This window comes from Pongo pygmaeus, chromosome 10 (assembly GCF_028885625.2).
Source record: "Pongo pygmaeus isolate AG05252 chromosome 10, NHGRI_mPonPyg2-v2.0_pri, whole genome shotgun sequence".
NCBI lineage: Eukaryota > Metazoa > Chordata > Mammalia > Primates > Hominidae > Pongo > Pongo pygmaeus.
In genome coordinates this window covers 27166091-27186073 of record NC_072383.2, presented here as the reverse complement: position 1 = coordinate 27186073, position 19983 = coordinate 27166091, and the positions used below count along the sequence as shown (strand labels likewise).

At 44.9% G+C, this 19983-nt stretch overlaps 1 protein-coding gene across 2 annotated transcripts; it reads left to right on the top strand.

The window, feature by feature from the left end:
* Nucleotides 1-11536: 11536 nt before the first annotated feature.
* BHLHE41 (basic helix-loop-helix family member e41) lies at nucleotides 11537-17646 on the top strand. Of its 2 annotated transcripts, none has more exons than XM_054443163.2 (6): nucleotides 11537-11642; nucleotides 12316-13390; nucleotides 13526-13589; nucleotides 13935-14042; nucleotides 14372-14483; nucleotides 14945-17646. In XM_054443163.2, the coding sequence occupies exons 2-6, from the start codon at nucleotides 13329-13331 to the stop codon at nucleotides 16045-16047; spliced, it is 1449 nt and encodes a 482-aa protein (XP_054299138.1). In that variant the 5' UTR covers nucleotides 11537-11642; nucleotides 12316-13328; the 3' UTR covers nucleotides 16048-17646. The 2 variants fall into 2 exon arrangements, with proteins under 2 accessions (XP_054299138.1, XP_054299137.1); XM_054443162.2 differs by lacking the exon at nucleotides 11537-11642 and having other exon boundaries at nucleotides 12012-12427; nucleotides 12529-13390.
* Nucleotides 17647-19983: the final 2337 nt, after the last annotated feature.

Below are 19983 nucleotides of genomic sequence, written 5' to 3'. Positions count from 1 at the left end.
AAATGCTATGCCTTATTTACATGGGACTTGAACATCCACAGATTTTAGTATCATGGGGTTGGGGAAGGTCCTGGAACCAATCCCCTGTGGATACTGAGGGACAACTGTTAATATTCAACGCAGTTGGCCAGGTGCAGTGACTCATGCCTATAATCCCAGCACTTTGGGAGGCTGAGGTGGGTAGATCACTTGAGAACAGGAGTTTGAGACCAGCCTGGCCAACAGGGTGAAACCCGTTTCTACTAAAATACAAAAAAATTAGCCAGGCGTGGTGGTGGGGCCCCTGTAATCCCAGCTACTCGGGAGGCTGAGGCAGGAGAATCGCTTGAAAACAGGAGGTGGTAGTTGAAATGAGCCAAGATTGCACCACTGTACTCCAGCCTGGGCAACACAGCAAGACTCCATCTCAAAAAAAAATTATATATATATATATATATGCACACACACACACACATATACGTATAAGTGTATATATATATATATTCAAGGTATATATATATTCAAGGTAGTGACATATTTATTGGACATCTTCTGTGTGTCAGAAATACTAGTCACCTCACAACAGGGCATATGAGATCCTCATTCTATAAGTGTGGGCACTGAGGTTCAGGGAAGTTCCAAACTTTGCCTCTCCCAACTAGGCAAACAGGTATTCGTAAAGCTTAACCTTATGCTCACAGTTTCAGACCCCAAAGCCATGCTCTTTCTGGCATAACGAAGCCTCGCTTCTCTAAACAAAAATCATGGAGGTAAATATAAATGCTGAATTTTTGTCTGGGTTTTTGGGAGGCCATTGTGCACAGAGGCAGTCGAGATTATCGGCAATGACTCTGCAGCCACAGTGTTTTCTTCGAATCCTGGCTCTGCCATTTACTATTTGTGTGACATGGACAAATTACTTAACCTGTGCCGCAGTTTTTTCCTTTTAGGAATGGCATTATCACACTATCTATATCAAAGGGTTGTTGAGCAATTAAATGAGTTAAGACTTGCAAAACACTAAAAGAGAGCATGGCACAGAGTAACTGCCATAAAAGTCTTGCTATTATTAGTAGAATGGCTGAAATAAAGAAGAAATAAGTCAAGATACCTCCCATAGTCAGCTAACAAAGTTTGAAACTTAATTCACCCATGTCATTCATTTAAGACCTGAACAAGGTTTTAACTTATGACAAACCATGGACTAAAAGGATTTCCCCCCATTTGTGCACAAATGTGGAACTATGTGACCTCTCAGAGGAGCTGTCTAAATAGCATGATTTAAAAGGATAAGGTTGTGACCAGTACTGCCTATTTCCAAGTAGCACACGAAGTACCATGGACTCTTAACTATATCTCATTAATGGAAAATCACGTTGACAGGTCTGGCCTTCCGCTTTATTGTTATTCACCCATTACTAGAGGAAAGGGTAACGGAAAGCAATAGGTTTACCTCTTGAACTTAAAATGTTACTCAATTCATCAATTATTTTCATACACCCATATTTTCTATGACATTCATAATTTTAACCAAGCAGCTCAAATGGCAAAAATAATAGCTACCATTTATTGCTCACCTACTAGGATGGGGGTGTTCTCTGCGCATTGTCATGGACACGCAATAAACAGTCAGAGGGAGGTACTGCTATTTCTCTGTAGTTACATTTGAGATACCCGACTCATTCATAATTTGTCCAAGGTCACACAGCTACTCAGGGGAAAACAGCATTTAAACTCAGGTCCTCCTGATCTTAAAGCCTAAGTCTATACCAACTCTGCCACCATACACAGCAACATGAAACACACTCATCCCTTGGTATCTGCAGGGTATTGGTTCCAGGACCTCCAGTGGATACCAAAATCCTTGGGTGCTCAAGTCTCCTGATATAAAATGGCATAGTCTTTTATACATAGCCTACACACATCATCCCATACACTTTAAAGCATCTCTAGATCACTTATAACACCTAATACAATGTAAGTGCTATATAAATAAACCGTATTGTTTATTTGAATAATGACAAGAGAAAAATGTCTGTACATGTTCAGTACGGACACAATTTATTTTCAAATATTTATATTCCAAGGTTGGTTGAGTCCATGGATGGGAGCCCACAAATATGGAGGGTGGACTGTAATATGAAACAAGCACAGAAATATGCGATATGTCTATTTCATTACCTTTGGTATGTCTGAAGCAGAATTTCTAAAACAGAATAAAAAGCCTAGGTTCCGGAAAAATCAGTAGTGCAATTATCCAATAACAAAATTGACTCAGAATTGTATCTCAGCTGGATCACCACTGGTAATGCAGGAATGTTGAGCTGGTGTGAACTCAGACCCAGGCCTGCTGATGGCTTATGGTCACCGGGGCTATGTTTGGCAAACGTAGTTTGATTTTGCAAGAAGCCCTTGACCAGAAAAATCAAAACTTTCTTTTTGAATACATAATTAGAGAAATGAGAGCTATGTGTTTTTGCAAGTACAAGTGCCAGGAGGAAATGCAAAGTTGGCTTGAGGGTGAGAGTTGATGTGTTTCTGACCCTATTTCCAGCCTATCAAGGGCATGACTGACTGACTGACCACCTCCAGGAGAATTCCTCCACATTCGTAGCACATCCTCCAGACCTAGTTCCTACCTCCTGCATCTTGCCCCAGCTCTCTTTTGTCTGTACTGACCCCTTGCTCCTCGCCTCCTCTGTGCCTAGCAGCTTGGCATTCTGATGGACTGGCTTCGCTGGCTCTCAATCCTCCCACTTTGTTCCGGAGTCTGAGGCTTGACTCCTACATCCTGGCACAGTGCTTGTTTCTTTCTGCACTCCTGGTAACCAAGCTCTTTGGCTCTGCCCCAGGACCCCCTCCTGTGATCCACTCAGCCCAGCAAACCTGTAAACACAGCTTGCCAGGCCAAACTCTGTGCCCCTCCCCACTTCTGGCCTCTGAGAGCCATGCCCTGGATGTTACCTCACCAACCCACGGTCTCTGGAGCACCTGTGGAATTCGACTGGACTGGCTCCAGCTTTTACAGTCTCTCTGATTTGCTAATGCACACTGCGAAAGGAAGTAAAAGTTCTGCAAGTGAGAAACTCAACTTACCAAGGCTGCTAGGGAGCAGAGCTTACTGCCTTCTGGGCACCGAGCACATCAGTCCTGGTACAATGACAAACAGCAATTCCACAGCCACAGGCCCTACCCCCTGACAGAACTTCCCACTACTTCACTAAAGACCCTGCCAGACTACTGGGTTTCCTGCAATATCAGGAGCATTTTATGATCCTTCATGGTACCTACTTTTTAATCTCCATGTGCCTGGTAAAGCCAAGAAGTAGATATGCAGTACTCCAAATATAGTGAGGGCGTCCCTGCCCATAAAAACCACACCAATATAGGAAAGTCCTAGTGGGGGATGGGAGGGTGGGAACCAACATTATATTCCCCACCCTCAACAGGTACGAGGACACTTCAAATGTTATGTGGCTTGGTTATGACTTATCATTCAAGTGTTTTCCTGGAACAAAGCCAACTTTGGTGTATAGATGATATGGTGGAGCACATTTAGGAATCATTCAGAAAAGAGTTGTGTGTCTGTTCTGTGCTCAACACTGTACTAGACATTGGGGATACAGCAGTAAACAATTCAGGAGTCTGTCTTCATGGAGCTTACAAACTAGTAGGGAAGACAGACGCTGAAAAGTCGTATGAGTCTTTCAGGCAGCAGAAGTTATGAAAGACAGGCACAAAGGGAGCTGATAGGAGGAGACAAATCTGGTCTAGGAACTCAGAGAAGGCTTCTTGGAGACAGTGATGTTTCAGATGACACCTGAAGGTTGAGTAGGAGGAAGAGAAGGGAAAGACATTGGGGAAGTGGGAACAAAACATTCTAATCAATCAAAACAGTATGAGTGAAGGGCCTGAGACAGCAAGAGCAGAGTACATTAAAAAATATTTTTTGAAAGAAAGCTGGTATGCTGGATTCTAGAAAGGGGGCAGAGAAATGAGCGATGAGACTGAGATGTAGGCAAGAACTAAATCATATTCAGGCCACTGAAGAGTTTCAAGTTTGATTTTAACTTAATGGAAATAGGAAGCTATTAAAGGGTTTTGATCAAGAGAATGACACGAACAGAAAAATTGCTCTGGCTATAACTTAGTGATTGAATTCAGTGTGGCAGAGGGGGATAGAAGGCATACACAGTGGATACAGGTGTGAGATATCTGATGCCAACTCAGCACCAGCTCCACTGCCTTCTCCATTCTGTCCTCATTGCATAATAGAAACTTGGAACCACATTTTTCCAGAGTCCCTTCCTCACCTCTTTCTAACTTAGATTCTGCCTTTGAGAGGCCCTTGTGCAAGACGTGGAAAGTGGCAGAGACACACCGTATTTCTCCCCTGGCAGCTGTGTGCAGATGTGAGGTTTACAGTAGCTTCTGGACAAGCTCCTGCAAGTCAGCCTCTTCCACATGGCAGGCAGCTGAGCTCAACGGGATTCAGGTTTCCCTGAACCAATTGATTGTCAAGATTTCCTGGAAGTCAATAACAGTTTTTCCCAAAACTGATAATCCCAGTCTCCAAAGTTTATGATTACGCCTTTAATCTCCTCTGTCAAATTCCTCCTACTTGAAATATCTAGGGTGGTTTTTATCTTCCTTACTAGACCCCAACTGTTAAAAGCAGGGAAGAAGCTCTTGCAACATTTGGGGTGAGAGATTATGGGGGCCTGGTCTGGAGTGTGGGCAGTTAGGATGACAGGGAGATGGATTTACAGATATTTAAGAGGTGGAATTCTCAGATATTGTTATTAATTGAATGGGGGGAGTGAGGGAGATGAAGGGGTTAAGAATGATCACCGCATTCTTCTTTTAAAGGTCAGGCAGTCTTGCTAAATTTGCCATCCAGTCCCTGCACCTGAAAGTAATGTAGACATTAAGCTGACCAAATTCGCCAGCCCTGTCAGGTCCCTTTCCAGGTTGAACTGCTGAGGTCAAAGAACTGAGGGAGTCAAGTATATGATGATGAGGAAGTTGTCCTTTGCAGGATGTGAAAATCTATGTGTTGGAGGTTATGGGTCATTGTAATGAGTTATCTTCTTGTATGAAACCATTCCAGCCTTCTCTGGAACAAAGGAAATTAGCTAAGTCTAACTCTGTCCAAATCTCCCACTAAAAGAAACCTGCTAGGGCCATGACCAAGCAACTGGTGTCAGGGTGAGGGCTGAGGGGCTGGGGATGAGAAGGAGCTTCCTAAGAGACATTACAGAAGATGTGGAACACCAAGGAGTAGACCAAGTTATAATCCAGAGCAAAGTTAGCTTCAAACGCCAAAGAGAGAAAGTTCAAACACTAAGCCATGAGAAGATCATACTTGTCAAGGGAGGTGGCAGAATCCCAGGGGAGGGTGGAGAGCAGAACAGGAGCCATACAGTGAAATTGTATATGCTTGGAAGGGGTGGGTGTTGAACAGGCATCCCCACCATCAGGGAGCTAGGGCAAATTGGGGAGGTAGATATAATGAAGGTCTAGATGGCTCAGGAAAGCAAGGAAGAAAGCATTTTCTTTGCTAGTGGCCTTTACAGGACAAGTCTTACCCACAGACCAAGGCCACTGACTACATTTTCTGGAACGATTGGAACGATTTCTAAAGTGCAATACTAGAGAAGCAGAGCTGTTTAAGTGTATTTCAAATGTGCCAAAAAGGAGGCTTTTTTGAAACATAAAATGGCTTTAGGATAATTATTCCACTTTCTTAGTGATCTTTTCTCTTAAGAGAAATTTAATCCATTAAATTGTAAACTTATTGAAGACAACGTTCACTATTGAATCCCTAAAACCCATCACAGTGCACAGCTCATATAAGCACAGTAAATACTCATTCAGTGGATGAGGATTGGATAGGAGATCCCAAGATGCTAGACACAGGGCAGCTTTATTCAGTGAGCTAACCACACCCTTACCCTTGTGTCTGTCTGTAGGGAAATACATACAGAATCCCCATTCAAACATCAGAAATTCCAAGTCAACTAGAATGAGGTTAAGAATTTCCCCTCCTACCATCTTCCTCATCTCTCAACAACTCCTCTAAACACCAACCCTCTGGCAGGGGCTCCCATGACCTGAAGCAGAGCTTCACCAAGGGAGGTGAAATGCTTGGACAGGAGATCCTCTCAGGGGCTGAGGGGAGAAGGTAACTAACTGTTAAAACTCGACTCTTGCCAGTGACAACACCCCGGAGCACACCTAGGTCCCTATTGCCTGGTTTTGCCATTACTACATGACAACAGACAAGTTACCTAAGGTCTCTGAGCCTGAGTTTGTTCATCTGTAAGGTAGAGTTGATGGTGCCTAGTTCTAAGAATTGAGAGCACTGAACATTGTTTGTAAGACACCTGCCTTAATACCTGTCCATAGTAAAATGCTCCAAAGATAGATTCTCTTCCAGCATTCACCTCCCAATCCCAGCCTTAGAAATTAGTCCCTCTTCTCCCATTGCACTGCACTCACTTACCTCTTCTTTCCTCCCTCATTTATTCCAGAACCCAACAGATAACATAGCCCTCCCACAATCTTCTGACCCTAAAGCAATTGTATGCTACATAAATGTGGCTAGAAGTGAATGAAATGCAAAGTCCTAGCTGCATTCAAGGAACTATCAGAGAGTGCCTTTCTCCTGGAAGTTGCTCTCTTCAAGCCAACTGCCAGAGGCAGAAGGCACAGCTGCAGGGACAGGACAACCAGAGGACAGGTCTGCTACGTAAAAAGGCAGACAATCATTTCCAAGAAAACATGCAGCTGAAATTTGCATTCTACAGGAAGAAGAGCAAACTCTATTAAATTTCCTCCCTAAGCAGATTTCTACAATTATTAGAACTTAAAAATACAGACGTTAAGGACCATGTGCTTAAGGAGTTAGTTAAGTTTGTGCAATTGCAGACAGGAAGATTGACATTTTTCTGAAATTGGAATTAAATACCCTAATACAATAAAATGATGCTGCCAACTCATATGGCATAATAGAGGGGAACAGACTCACTGATGAAAAAAAGAAGAGGACATGGACAAACCATTTCCTTTTAGTCACATCACCGCAGAGATGGCTAGTGCCAACTCAATATCTAGTCTCCACTTCCCGTTTACTAAAAGAACCCCTATATTGCTGTGGAGCCTCAGCTTTGAAAACTACATTTGTAACCTCTTGTAATGGGATTGGACAATGAGATGGGTGGAGCTTGCAAAAAAAAAAAAGCTCCTTAAAGGGACCTTGCTCAGTTGGCAGGCACCCTTTCATCCTTCCCTGCAGGAGTTCCTGCAGCCATCTTCTGACCATGGGGTGATCTTGCAGATAGACGCTGGTGGAGAGTGGAAAAGCAGAAGTCTGGGACAGTGATGGCACTTTTACCACTTCATGTTACCCCTGGACTGCTTACCTTCAGACTTCTTTTATGTGACCAAAAAAGAACTTCCTAATTTAAGTTGCTGTTATTTTGGCTGAAATGCAGACCTTAACTAATATACACAGCCTAGATTTCAGTCAGTTTCCTTACTAATGGTGATTATAAGTTAATACCAGAACCATAGTACTTGTTGGGTAATTGTTATATATGATTTATCACTTTAGCTATTAAATAAAAAGTTTTATACCAATAGTTTTGATTGTAAGTCTGGATTTAACCCTCCTTAGCTAGTTTTCTGTTGTTGTTGTTGTTGTTTTAAAGTAGGAGTACCTTTAAAGCCAGAAGAATTATCTGTTACTGACAGCTCTCTGCACCAGGCGGACACCATCTGACAATTGATGTAAGGACCGTATGAAGCCCATAGTGGGTGGGTGAGAGAAGTGGACATTTAGTGCATCTTATTTATATTTGAATGTGCTTCATATTGCATAAACATGTTTTTCTTGGAAGATTTTTCCAAGAATTTTCATCAGCAGTAACAAAGGAAACACAGACACTAAAAGGCCCCTCTTCCTGCAGACACCGTCCAACTAGTCCAGGAGACTCCAGAGAAATGGTAGAGAACACTTCGTGAAAGTCCTTAATGGGGTTGTCATCTTCTCCTCATGCTACTTTTCCAGTCTCATTATGGATCCACCTCAATGAGTATGAGAAGCACATGGGCACCATGAGGGACCAGGCAGATACTTAGGGGCAGAAGGGCCAGGGAATCCTCCTATTGTGGTCTTTGGGCTTGGCTCTCTCCTAGTTGTCTTTTGTATGTTAAGAACTCCAGGAACGTTGAGCACACGTGAAATTCAGAACAGCCTGCATGAATGGTTTTGATCGTCACATAAATATGAAAATACAAACGATTTCAGCAGAAATAAAATTTATTTCTAATACTCAATATTATCTGCTCCTTGAAGCTATGCAAAGACTAATAAGTGCATAAACTTCTTGAGCAGTGTTACATAAATATAAAACATGATTCATAGGTATGTTTATGGCCACAGACACATTAATTGATAGTCTACAGAAAGACTTAAGTTCCTTTACAAATTAAAAGGGGACACGTGTGCTGTTTCTGCTCATTTGCTGAGTATGCAACTGGAAAACTCAATCTTCTATTCTGGCATTTAAAATCTGGTACTTTCAGCAAATAACATCATCAATATTTTAAAGTCATACTGGCTTCTGGTGAGTAGCAGTGGAATTACCGTCCCTCCTTAAATCCTTCTCTGAGGCACCCTTCTTTCTGTGGTGTGCCTGACAACATTAACTCTTCTCCCTTGAGAGCAGGTGTGCATGCCAAGAGCCGAAATTCCTAGGGAAGCTTTTGTAAGTCCAGATCCCACCCCGCTATCCCCTCTAGGCCTTCATTTTAGCATCAACCCAAAACTTTTTTAGATTTTTGTGGACTCTGCTTAACTTTGATGTAAAATGTCTGTAGATTCTTGTCCGCTGTCTAAAACAGAGGTGATCAAGAATGGCTTCTGCCCTTCAGATGGGCCATTTTCACAGTATCACAGGCAGGAGACTCTACGCCCCTAAGCAGATCTTGGGGCCATCAGAGATGTACAGTTAGTTTGGATCACACTTGGGTTCCTAAAACACCCTGGAGTTAATTCTCCAGAAGGGCAGTAGGGCTTGCAGAACCCTAAAGAGGCAGAAAACCTCTATTCCCCATGGAAACTTTAATCCTTTCAGGCAAGTTCTGTTTCTGTTGGAAATCCAAGACTTTGCAAACAGGATAAGGCCTTCTAAAGTCACAGGGTGAATATAATGAGTGCAGGACTTAGGATACTTAGGCAGGGGGGAGAATTGGCCTAAGTATTTCCTTTCATTAGTGTCTCTATAGGTAATGATTTCCTTACTTAACCAAAGAAAAGCAATGGAAGCAGCTACCCCTCGCCTATTAAAAGGAGAAAGATGGATATCTTTAATTGAAAGCAAAGCATCACAAAATTCTTTAATTATAAGCTCAAAAGGGCTTTGAGCTCATCTTGTATCTTCTTGGCTTTCAGCAGGATAGCATTAAGCTTTCCTAAAAAGATAAGACTCAACCTATTTTAAAACATATCCAAAGATGGCATTCCAGTTTCTGTTCCTTTGTTAGGGTGCTTTTTTTCCCTTTCTAACCTCACCACAGGTGAACTTTTCCTATTACTAACCTGAAGTCTTCACATTAGAGCTTGGCTCAGTTTGCTCAGCAGAGCTGGTGAACAGCTGGTCACCATCAGCCTTTTCTAAACTGTACTTCCATCTGTCCATCTGTACAAAATTATAACAATTAATTAGGATATTTGGATTTAAATCAATAAATTTGAAGCTAGATGCCAACTGAATGACTCACTGACATGGCAAAAGACTGCCTCTCTTCTTTTTGCCATAGCTTTTCTTATCTCTGTCATCAGCTCCAATGCTAACATCTCTCCCTTTTCCATCTCTCTCGCAAAACTCCCCACAGAAGTTCATTCACACACACACACACGCACACACAAATGTGCACACTTATACTGGTAAATAGAAAAACATCCCTGAAGCAGCTAGTTAACACTTACACCTTACCGCTCACTATTCACATTGAGGTGTAAGAGTTCAGGGTCCAGACTCTGGAACCCACTGTCTGGGCTTAAATCCTGGCTCTGGGACCTTGGAAATATTTTGTAATCTCACTTTGTAAGCATTTTCTCATCTGTAGAATGGAAACAATAATAGTATCTACCTTAGAGGGTTGTGGAAATGATTAATGACTTACTACATAAAAAGCTCTTTGAATGCAGTCTGGTACTCTAATCTTAAAGGCTATATAGTTGTTAGCTATTGTTACACCCTTCTTGTGCAAGGGATATTCAGAGGCATCAAACTATGCCCAATATTCCAGAAGCCAAGAGTTTGAGAAAGAACAGGAGTGGGATTCAAGTTTAAGGGAAGTGGGTAAGCAAGAAGAGTCGCCAGGGTGAAAGATCAAAGAAAAAAAGGGCAAAAAGCAAACAGGAGATTGACAGAACTACAGAGAAAGGGCAAAAGCTGGCATTTAACAGGAAAAAGGTAGACAGAGAACATAAGGGAAAGGAAGATGAAGAAATGAAAAAGGGAAACATGAGTTAAAAGGTGAGCATGTAAAGAAAAGACAGAAAAGAAGAGGAAAAGGGGACCAAGAACAAAAAAGGAGATAAAAACTAGGAAAAGACCCCATCTGCACTTGGAGTAGGTATCACGGGAAAAGGGTATGGAAGTGGGGAAGCTTGGGGCAGAAAGGATGGGGGAGAGAAGAGGCTCAAAGAGATAACAGAAAAAAGCTTCATTTGTCATTTGCAGCTTTTTGTCCCTTTAGATTATGGGGTGCTGCAAGCTTAACCCACCCTTGAGCCTCAAGGCTCCTGATCATGTTCCTCCTATTCCAACTTGCATTTAATCTCTGCCCCAGACTTAGCTTCTAAGGTTTGCCCTGATCAGATGTCTGCCTTGTGTTTTTAGCCCGACGAGGCCAAAATGCAGTGATCTTGTCTTTATTTCATTTTCCCTAACCAGTCATCCTTTTCAAGTGAAATTTAGCTCTGGAGCAAATGTTTACATCCCCTTTCTACTCCAAACATTCAGAAATCTAGAAGGGGACCTGGTGTTTTAATTTTTAAATTATTCACCTAACGGCATTCCCATTTTTAGTCAATTAAAAAGAGGTAAAAATGACACAGTACTGCAGGAATAGGTCGCTTTTAGGGCTCCAACGTGCCCTCCCCATTGAAGGGTCTTAATTACCTAACCTTTTGGAAATAGAAGAGAGGTAGGACCGAGGTTTAAAATAAAGTCAGCATTTTAAAAATACTTTTTAAATTAAGAACCATCGTGATTAAACTGCCTGTTTGGTGCAAAATACGTTCCCCTATTTGAGGAAGTCGAGAGACCTTAAAAGGCCCTCTAAACAGATGAACTGAACGGACCGCGAGCGTCTCCTCACGCCGGGGTGATCCTGGGCCGCCGCCGCCGCCCGAGTCACGAAGCCAGACGCAGTGCGCGTCTCCGCCCAGGACTCCGGAGACTGCAGCAGCGCGAGCGGCCGCCGCGGCCCGGGCTGCTCCTGGAGTCGGGGAGGAGACGCGACTCCTGCAGACACGTGACCTCCTCCCAGCCGCCGCTTCCCGCGACCCAGATCCGTCCCCGGAACCCGTGCCCGGCGGGGCGGGCCGGGGGACACGTAGCGGGCACCCCAGTCCCTGCTGCGCCCTGGTGCGTGTACCTTCGGCGTTCTTCTCCCCTCGGTTCATTTATCACTGGCAATAATCAACGTTTCGGAGATCACCCCGGGGAGAATGTAAATATCCCTCTCTGTGCAGGAAAAACCTTGGTTTTTTCTCTATGCCTTTATGTATATCTAGAGAAATATATATATAGCTTCCATCCCACCCCTGGGAGTCCCTCAGGACATGGTTTCCCCTGGGCTCGCAGGGCGGCGTGGGCAGTGCGCATCCCCGGGCACCTCCCGGTAACTCTCACTAGCAGTGAGTCATGCTCCCGGCGTGGCTCTGGGGAAAGGTAACCCGGCTCTTGCTGGCCTGTGCTTCCCGGCGCCGAGCGCCGCGGCTGCAGGGCGAGCGCGCGCGCGCACGGGTTCCCCGAGCAGTGATGTGGCAGCAGCGGCAGGTCGGATCACGTTGCTGGCCCTGTGCTGGTACCCGTTTGAGACAGGATTAAGGAGGGAGGCTTTGGAGGTGCCAGCGGTAGTAAACGTGGGCTCTGCACACTCCGGGCGTCTCTTATCGCGCGGGGGGGCGGGGGGATGGGGAAAGCATGTAGCGTCACCGGAGGCTCGGAACGCAGCAGAGTTGAGCGGGCGGGTGATAAATGCTGCATAGCTTTTCTGTGGTAGCCCCTCTCGTGCCACCCCCTTCTCCCTTCCCAGCCCCCACTCAACCCCGGCTCGCTCCCCGCCGCGTTCCTCCAGGAGCACACGCGGCCCCAAACGTAGTCATCTGCTGCTGTGATTAGTGGCACCGCAATTCCGGCTGCTGCGGGTAAGTTTAGTTGGCCCAGGGACGCCGTGTCACCGAAAGACACTTGGATTGCGACATTCGGACCCAGTGACAACGTTTTCATGTATCTTAAATCCTTCAAGGAGCGGATTGCAAGTTGCTTCTTCTCGAGGCAACCTCTCCACCCAGCGCCAAGGAGTCCCTCCAGGCCACTGATCAGTGAGCAAACAAGTCTGCAAAATTTCCTTTGGGACTCAAGTTTACCCACCGCGAATTCTCTTTTCCCTTCCTTTCTATGGTTCAAACCAACTGCACAATCGGTGGAAAAGCAAAAAGCCACGTTCACATTCCTGCACCGTAATAACGGACGAACCCAGGGAGTCGCATTTTCCAGCCAAGGAAGCTCAGGCTGCCCCGCACCCCTGCACCCCCACTCCCCCCTCCTCCTGCCGACTGCATCGCCTTTGGGAAGATGAATAGCTTGGCCGAAGTTGTTTTTCCTTTCCGGTGGCCCTGATCAGGTGTCCCCGCCCCCTCCTGCCGTTCGCCTTCTCTCGCCGCCCTCTCCCGACGCCCCCTCCCGGCCCAGCCCCTCCTCCCCCGCCCCCCTCCGGGCTGGACCGCGGATGGTACGTTCCGCACGTGAGCTGGGTGCTGGTCTGGCCGGCGACGCGCGTGCCCTGTGGCCAAACACTGCCTGGAGTGAGAGCAAACTACCAGCGCAGTGGGGCCGGCGCGAGTGTGCGTGTGTGTGCGTGTGTGTGTGCGAGCGCGGTGGAGGGGGGGGACCAACTGCTTCACACTTTCAACACTGCACTGAAGAGGGAGAGCGAGAGAGACTGGAGACGCACAGATCCCCCCAAGGTCTCCCAAGCCTACCGTCCCACAGATTATTGTACAGAGCCCCAAAAATCGAAACAGAGGAAACGAACAGCAGTTGAACATGGACGAAGGAATTCCTCATTTGCAAGAGAGACAGTTACTGGAACATAGAGATTTTATAGGGTAAGGTGCACGCACCCTTGCGAATATCTGTCTAGGCTTTGGTTTGATTTTTTTCTTCTCCAGAAAGTGGTATGGAGCTGGCGAGGGCAGTGCCCCTCCCCGAATGGGTGCCTGATGCTGATTTCTGTTTTGCAGACTGGACTATTCCTCTTTGTATATGTGTAAACCCAAAAGGAGTATGAAACGAGACGACACCAAGGTAAGTGTAAGTTCTCGATATTCCTCATAACCTGCATGGATAGTTAATTAGGGCCATTGATTTCACAGTGAAGCTCTGCCCGCAAATATATTCCAGCCCCTGAGCTTCCCCAACTGTGAATTTTAAGTGGCTTGCTGAGTACTCTCAGGGGGATATTAAACATCATACCTGAATTTAAATTGCATTGCAGAACAGACTAGAGGAAAGAGGTTTCTTGGGTATAGTTTATCACATAGTATGTTTTATGGTGGGGGGGGGGCGGGGGGGGGCAGACGAGGGTAATATCCAATAAGTGAATGTTTCGCTTACTGTTTTCTCTCTTTTCCATGACTCTCATGTATTAAGGATACCTACAAATTACCGCACAGATTAATAGAAAAGAAAAGAAGAGACCGAATTAATGAATGCATTGCTCAGCTGAAAGATTTACTGCCTGAACATCTGAAATTGACAGTAAGATGCACATTTTCATTCTTTGCTGCTCTCCAAGGGCGTGTTAATAGTCTGGTGCGACTCCCAGAAAATATAAGAATAAATGTAAATATAAGTTCCTGACTTAAAACTTGTGCTACACCATAGAGTTTCCCGCAAACTCAGAGTAGGTGCTCCCAGCTGAAGGCAAGAAATCATTTATAACCTGTCTTGTGGAAAGCTCAAGAAGTAAAAGAATAGTACTTCTTTCAAAGTGTTTGCTTAAATTGCTGTGCTGAATGGACAGCCAATTAAGCCAAATGTGTGTTTTTAAGTAACCAAGTGCCCCTTTCTTTTTTGCACCACTGCAGACTCTGGGGCATCTGGAGAAAGCTGTAGTCTTGGAATTAACTTTGAAACACTTAAAAGCTTTAACCGCCTTAACCGAGCAACAGCATCAGAAGATAATTGCTTTACAGAATGGTAAGTCAGTTCAGGGAGGCCAGCCTACCCTGATGAAGCGGGGCAGCCCACAGGGGAGCAGTGTCAGGACACCCTCACCCGCACCCCATCTCTTTCCGTGGGCTCATGGTTTCTCTCTCATTTGTTAAATTGCTTATACTTTCCCTTCATTGGAACGAGCCCATTTCCCGAAGCATCCTAGAGGCTTTCAGCAGAACTCGGAGGAATCAGGTTTTAAAGTGGCGGTTGCACCCGCTCCACTTTGGTTTTCAGCTGGGAGGAGAGCGCCCTCTCCCCGCTCCGCACCTCCGCCACCCCCCTTCTCTCGGCAACCGGTGGGTTATATCACTTGAATACTGGGGAAAAACCGAGATCACTTTAGTCGATGCAGGGCCCACGTGATAAGCAGATGTTTTAACGTGGGTATGTTTCTTCTTGCCTCCACTCCTCCGTCCCCCACCCCCATCCCTTCCTCATCCTAGGGGAGCGATCTCTGAAATCGCCCATTCAGTCCGATTTGGATGCGTTCCACTCGGGATTTCAAACATGCGCCAAAGAAGTCTTGCAATACCTCTCCCGGTTTGAGAGCTGGACACCCAGGGAGCCGCGGTGTGTCCAGCTGATCAACCACTTGCACGCCGTGGCCACCCAGTTCTTGCCCACCCCGCAGCTGTTGACTCAACAGGTCCCTCTGAGCAAAGGCACCGGCGCTCCCTCGGCCGCTGGGTCCGCGGCCGCCCCCTGCCTGGAGCGCGCGGGGCAGAAGCTGGAGCCCCTCGCCTACTGCGTGCCGGTCATCCAGCGGACTCAGCCCAGCGCCGAGCTCGCCGCCGAGAACGACACGGACACCGACAGCGGCTACGGCGGCGAAGCCGAGGCCCGGCCGGACCGCGAGAAAGGCAAAGGCGCGGGGGCGAGCCGCGTCACCATCAAGCAGGAGCCTCCCGGGGAGGACTCGCCGGCGCCCAAGAGGATGAAGCTGGATTCCCGCGGCGGCGGCAGCGGCGGCGGCCCGGGGGGTGGCGCGGCGGCGGCGGCAGCCGCGCTCCTGGGGCCGGACCCTGCCGCCGCGGCCGCGCTGCTGAGACCCGACGCCGCCCTGCTCAGCTCGCTGGTGGCGTTCGGCGGAGGCGGGGGCGCGCCCTTCCCGCAGCCCGCGGCCGCCGCGGCCCCCTTCTGCCTGCCCTTCTGCTTCCTCTCGCCTTCTGCAGCTGCCGCCTACGTGCAGCCCTTCCTGGACAAGAGCGGCCTGGAGAAGTATCTGTACCCGGCGGCGGCCGCCGCCCCGTTCCCGCTGCTATACCCCGGCATCCCCGCCCCGGCGGCAGCCGCGGCCGCCGCCGCCGCCGCTGCCGCCGCCGCCGCCGCGTTCCCCTGCCTGTCCTCGGTGTTGTCGCCCCCTCCCGAGAAGGCGGGCGCCGCCGCCGCGACCCTCCTGCCGCACGAGGTGGCGCCCCTTGGGGCGCCGCACCCCCAGCACCCGCACGGCCGCACCCACCTGCCCTTCGCCGGCCCACGCGAGCCGGGGAACTCGGAGAGCTCTGCTCAGGAAGATCCCTCGCAGCCAGGAAAGGAAGCTCCCTGAATCCTTGCGTCCCGAAGGACGGAGGTTCAAGCAGAGTGAGAAGTTAAAACACCCTTAACGTCTTTAAGTGAGGAAGTGTAATAGATGCACGACAGGCATAAACAAGAACAACAAAACAGGTGTTATGTGTACATTTGGAGTTCCTGTTTTGCTCATCCCTCACCACCCCACCCTCTACACACTAACATCCCTTTCTTCCTCCCACCAGCTGTAAAAGATCATCTGCGAAAGACATTGGCTCTTTTTTTTAAGCCCCCAAAAAAGTTTTTCCCCCTTTTAGGCCATGTTCCATTATCTCTTAAAATTGGAAGCTAATTCGAGAGGAAGTAAGAAGGGTCTGTTCTGTGGCTGAGCTAGGTGAACCCCGGGGTAGGGGAAAGATGTTAACACCTTTGACGTCTTTGGAGTTGACATGGAACAGCAGGTAGTTGTTATGTAGAGCTAGTTCTCAAAGCTGCCCTGCCTGTTTTAGGAGGCTTTCCACAAACAGATTGAGGATCTTTTAGAATTGAATTTACTCTTCAGTATTTTCCAATGTTCAGCTTTCTAAAAGGCATATATTTTTCAAAGAAGTGAGGATGCAGTTGCTCACGTTGCAACCTATTCTGAAGTGGTTTAAATGGTATCTCTTAGTAACTTGCACTCGTTAAAGAAACACGGAGCTGGGCCATCGTCAGAACCAAGTCAGGGAAGGAGATGGATGAGAAGGCCAGAATCATTCCTAGTGCATTTGCTAACACTTTATTGAGAAATTGACCGTGAATTAATGGACTCATCTTAATTTCTTCTTAGTCCATATATAGATATCTATCCAGATTTCTGTTTATCCATAGATAGGTATCTATACATACACATCTCAAGTGCATCTATTCCCACTCTCATTAATCATCATGTTCCTAAATTTTTGTAATCTTACTGTAAAAAAGTGCACTGAACTTCAAAACACAACAACAACAACAACAAAAACAAGTCCAAACTGATATATCCTATATTCTGTTAAAATTCAAAAGTGAACGAAAGCATTTAACTAGTCAGTTTTGATTGGAAATGCTGTAAAGATATAGAATGAAGTCCTGTGAGGCCTTCCTATCTCCAAGTCTATGTATTTTCTGGAGACCAAACCAGATACCAGATAATCACAAAGAAAGCTTTTTTAATAAGGCTTAAACCAAGACCTTGTCTAGATATTTTTAGTTTGTTGCCAAGGTAGCACTGTGAGAAATCTCACTTGGATGTTATGTAAGGGGTGAGACACAACAGTCTGACTATGAGTGAGGAAAATATCTGGGTCTTTTCGTCAGTTTGGTGCATTTGCTGCTGCTGTTGCTACTGTTTGCCTCAAACGCTGTGTTTAAACAACGTTAAACTCTTAGCCTACAAGGTGGCTCTTATGTACATAGTTGTTAATACATCCAATTAATGATGTCTGACATGCTATTTTTGTAGGGAGAAAATATGTGCTAATGATATTTTGAGTTAAAATATCTTTTGGGGAGGATTTGCTGAAAAGTTGCACTTTTGTTACAATGCTTATGCTTGGTACAAGCTTATGCTGTCTTAAATTATTTTAAAAAAATAAATACTGTCTGCAAGAAACCAGCTGGTTTAGAAAAGTTTAGTATGTGAAGATAAACTACAAATTATCTTTATATTCTAGTATTTTCAGCACTCCATAAATTCTATTACCTAAATATTGCCACACTATTTTGTGATTTAAAAATTCTTACTAAGGAATAAAAACTTTAATATACAATATGATATTGTCTAATAATTAAAAAAGACATAATGTATGCTCAATTCATTTTAAGATATCTATAACTATAGGGATACAAATCACTGAAGTTCTCAGATTTACAGCTTTTTTTGTCATTGGCTTGATGTCACACATTTCCAATCTCTTGCAAGCCTCCAGGCTCTGGCTGTGTCTCCCTGCTCGTTCCCAATGTATCTTAATGAAAAGTGCAAAAGAAAACCTACCAATTAACTTGTGTGGTTTGTTTATGTTAGACCCAATTTTCTATTGTTTTAATGATGGACAAGTTTTTCACTTTTCGTCTGTGACATCACATAGCCTCTCTAGTATGGTCAGGTGTTCCTCTTTCACTGGGTCTTGTATAAATAGATGATCACAAAGGGGTGCTTAATATGAGAGTGTTTTGGCTTCTTGATTTTTAGAAAATCTGTCATGGGACTTTATCATGGAATTCCAGGATCAGAAATAATTTCTAGACTTTTCTCAAATTTCCATTCAAGTCTGTGATATGATACAAACTGAGTGAAGGATTTTCAGCTTTTAGTTTCAGGAATGTTCTTCACAAACCCCTTGATTTTTGAAAAAGGTTTAAATGAGAGTCAGATCGTGTAAGATGTAGAAAAAGTGCTCCCTCTGCTGACTTTATGGCAACTGAACTGCAAGTCATAACAGTGTGAAGCCAGGAGGAGCCACAGCTCAGCCAGTCCCCTGCATTTCGTGACAGGAAAAAAAGAAAGGAAGCCCAGAGATATTAAGTATCTTCCCAAGGTCACAGAGCTACCTAGAGTCAGCACTAGCACTAGTGGCTGGCTCTATTATATCCCTCAGTCACTCAGCTCCTTCCCATTGCAGTATCTTGGACCAAGTCAGCTGAACTTGATTGAGCAGCCTCCATGAAGCTTCGTAACAAACCATAGAACAAAGGAAATTGAAATTAACACTAGAAAACTATGTAGGATTTTTGAGCATTGTTAATTTATTGAACTTTAGAAAAATTATCTGAATCAGAATAATGGGAAAAACAGCATTTCAAATATTTTGAGCTATATTTTGATGCCACTACTGTAGTAATATTAGTTTCATAAGCAAAAAGGATTAAAAGTGAATCAGAGGATAAACGATGTTTTTAGCATGTGTATAATTTTGGTATAATGAGATAAAACCTTCAGAGTTGGGCCAGATTTTATAAGTCAGTTACTTAGTCCAAGTGCCCATATGGTAACATGATAAGATAAAGTTAGAACAGAAATGCAAAAATAATATTGTCTATATTGTATCTGAAAATCTGAAAAAATGTTATTTTAGTCATTGATTTAATGAATTAAAAGGCTGAAGTCGTAATTCACTAAAGAGCCTTCTATACTTGTGAAATTTCAGCTAAAATGATTTTCCAACTTCAGGCAAATATGAATCTTGAGTCAATGGTTTTTATGAGTATAGTATTATACTCATAAAAATTTAATTTTACATACATACATTTTACATAATCTTTAAAAATATTAACTTTATATACACATATTTCTTAGCAAACTTTATATTGAATTGAAAAAAAATGGCCCTTCCCTCCCCTCCAAAGAGCTAACCTTAAGCACGTTTTCAAGGCACGAGAAACAACACTTTAATAGCTATGTAAAATTTGGAGTTTTACTTCCTATCATTGTGAAACTATTTTTCATTTAGTTCCCTGTTTCTGGCCATCCAGGCCATGACTTTGGTTATTGCCCACCACCCGAGATTTGTTCAAAAGTTATGTAAAAGGAGGCTCAGCCTACACCTTTCTGTGTCACAGGTCAATTCTTAACCTTTCCATGGAAAGTGATTGCCAGCGGAGCCTCTGGAGAGACATGGCTGGGCAAACACACGAAGGACTTTCACATTAGCTAGAAATGAAGAGTTCTCATGAATGACTTAAGACCATTATATTGCCAAAAGCTGGCTGTACTGTTGTGATCATGGTATTTTACTTCAGGTAACAACCTGATATTTTTCATTAAACAAAAATTCTTAACCTATTGGACCCTCAGCTCAATATGTTTAGACCCACCCATTGTTCTCACTGTTATTTTAAACAAGTTCAAGATGGATTTACAGTGCATGCTAAAGTCCCATGGAAGTTCCAGTTTTTCACAGAAGAATTTAAGTAAGGGATTGATGTGGGAAATTATTACATATTTTGTGTGATT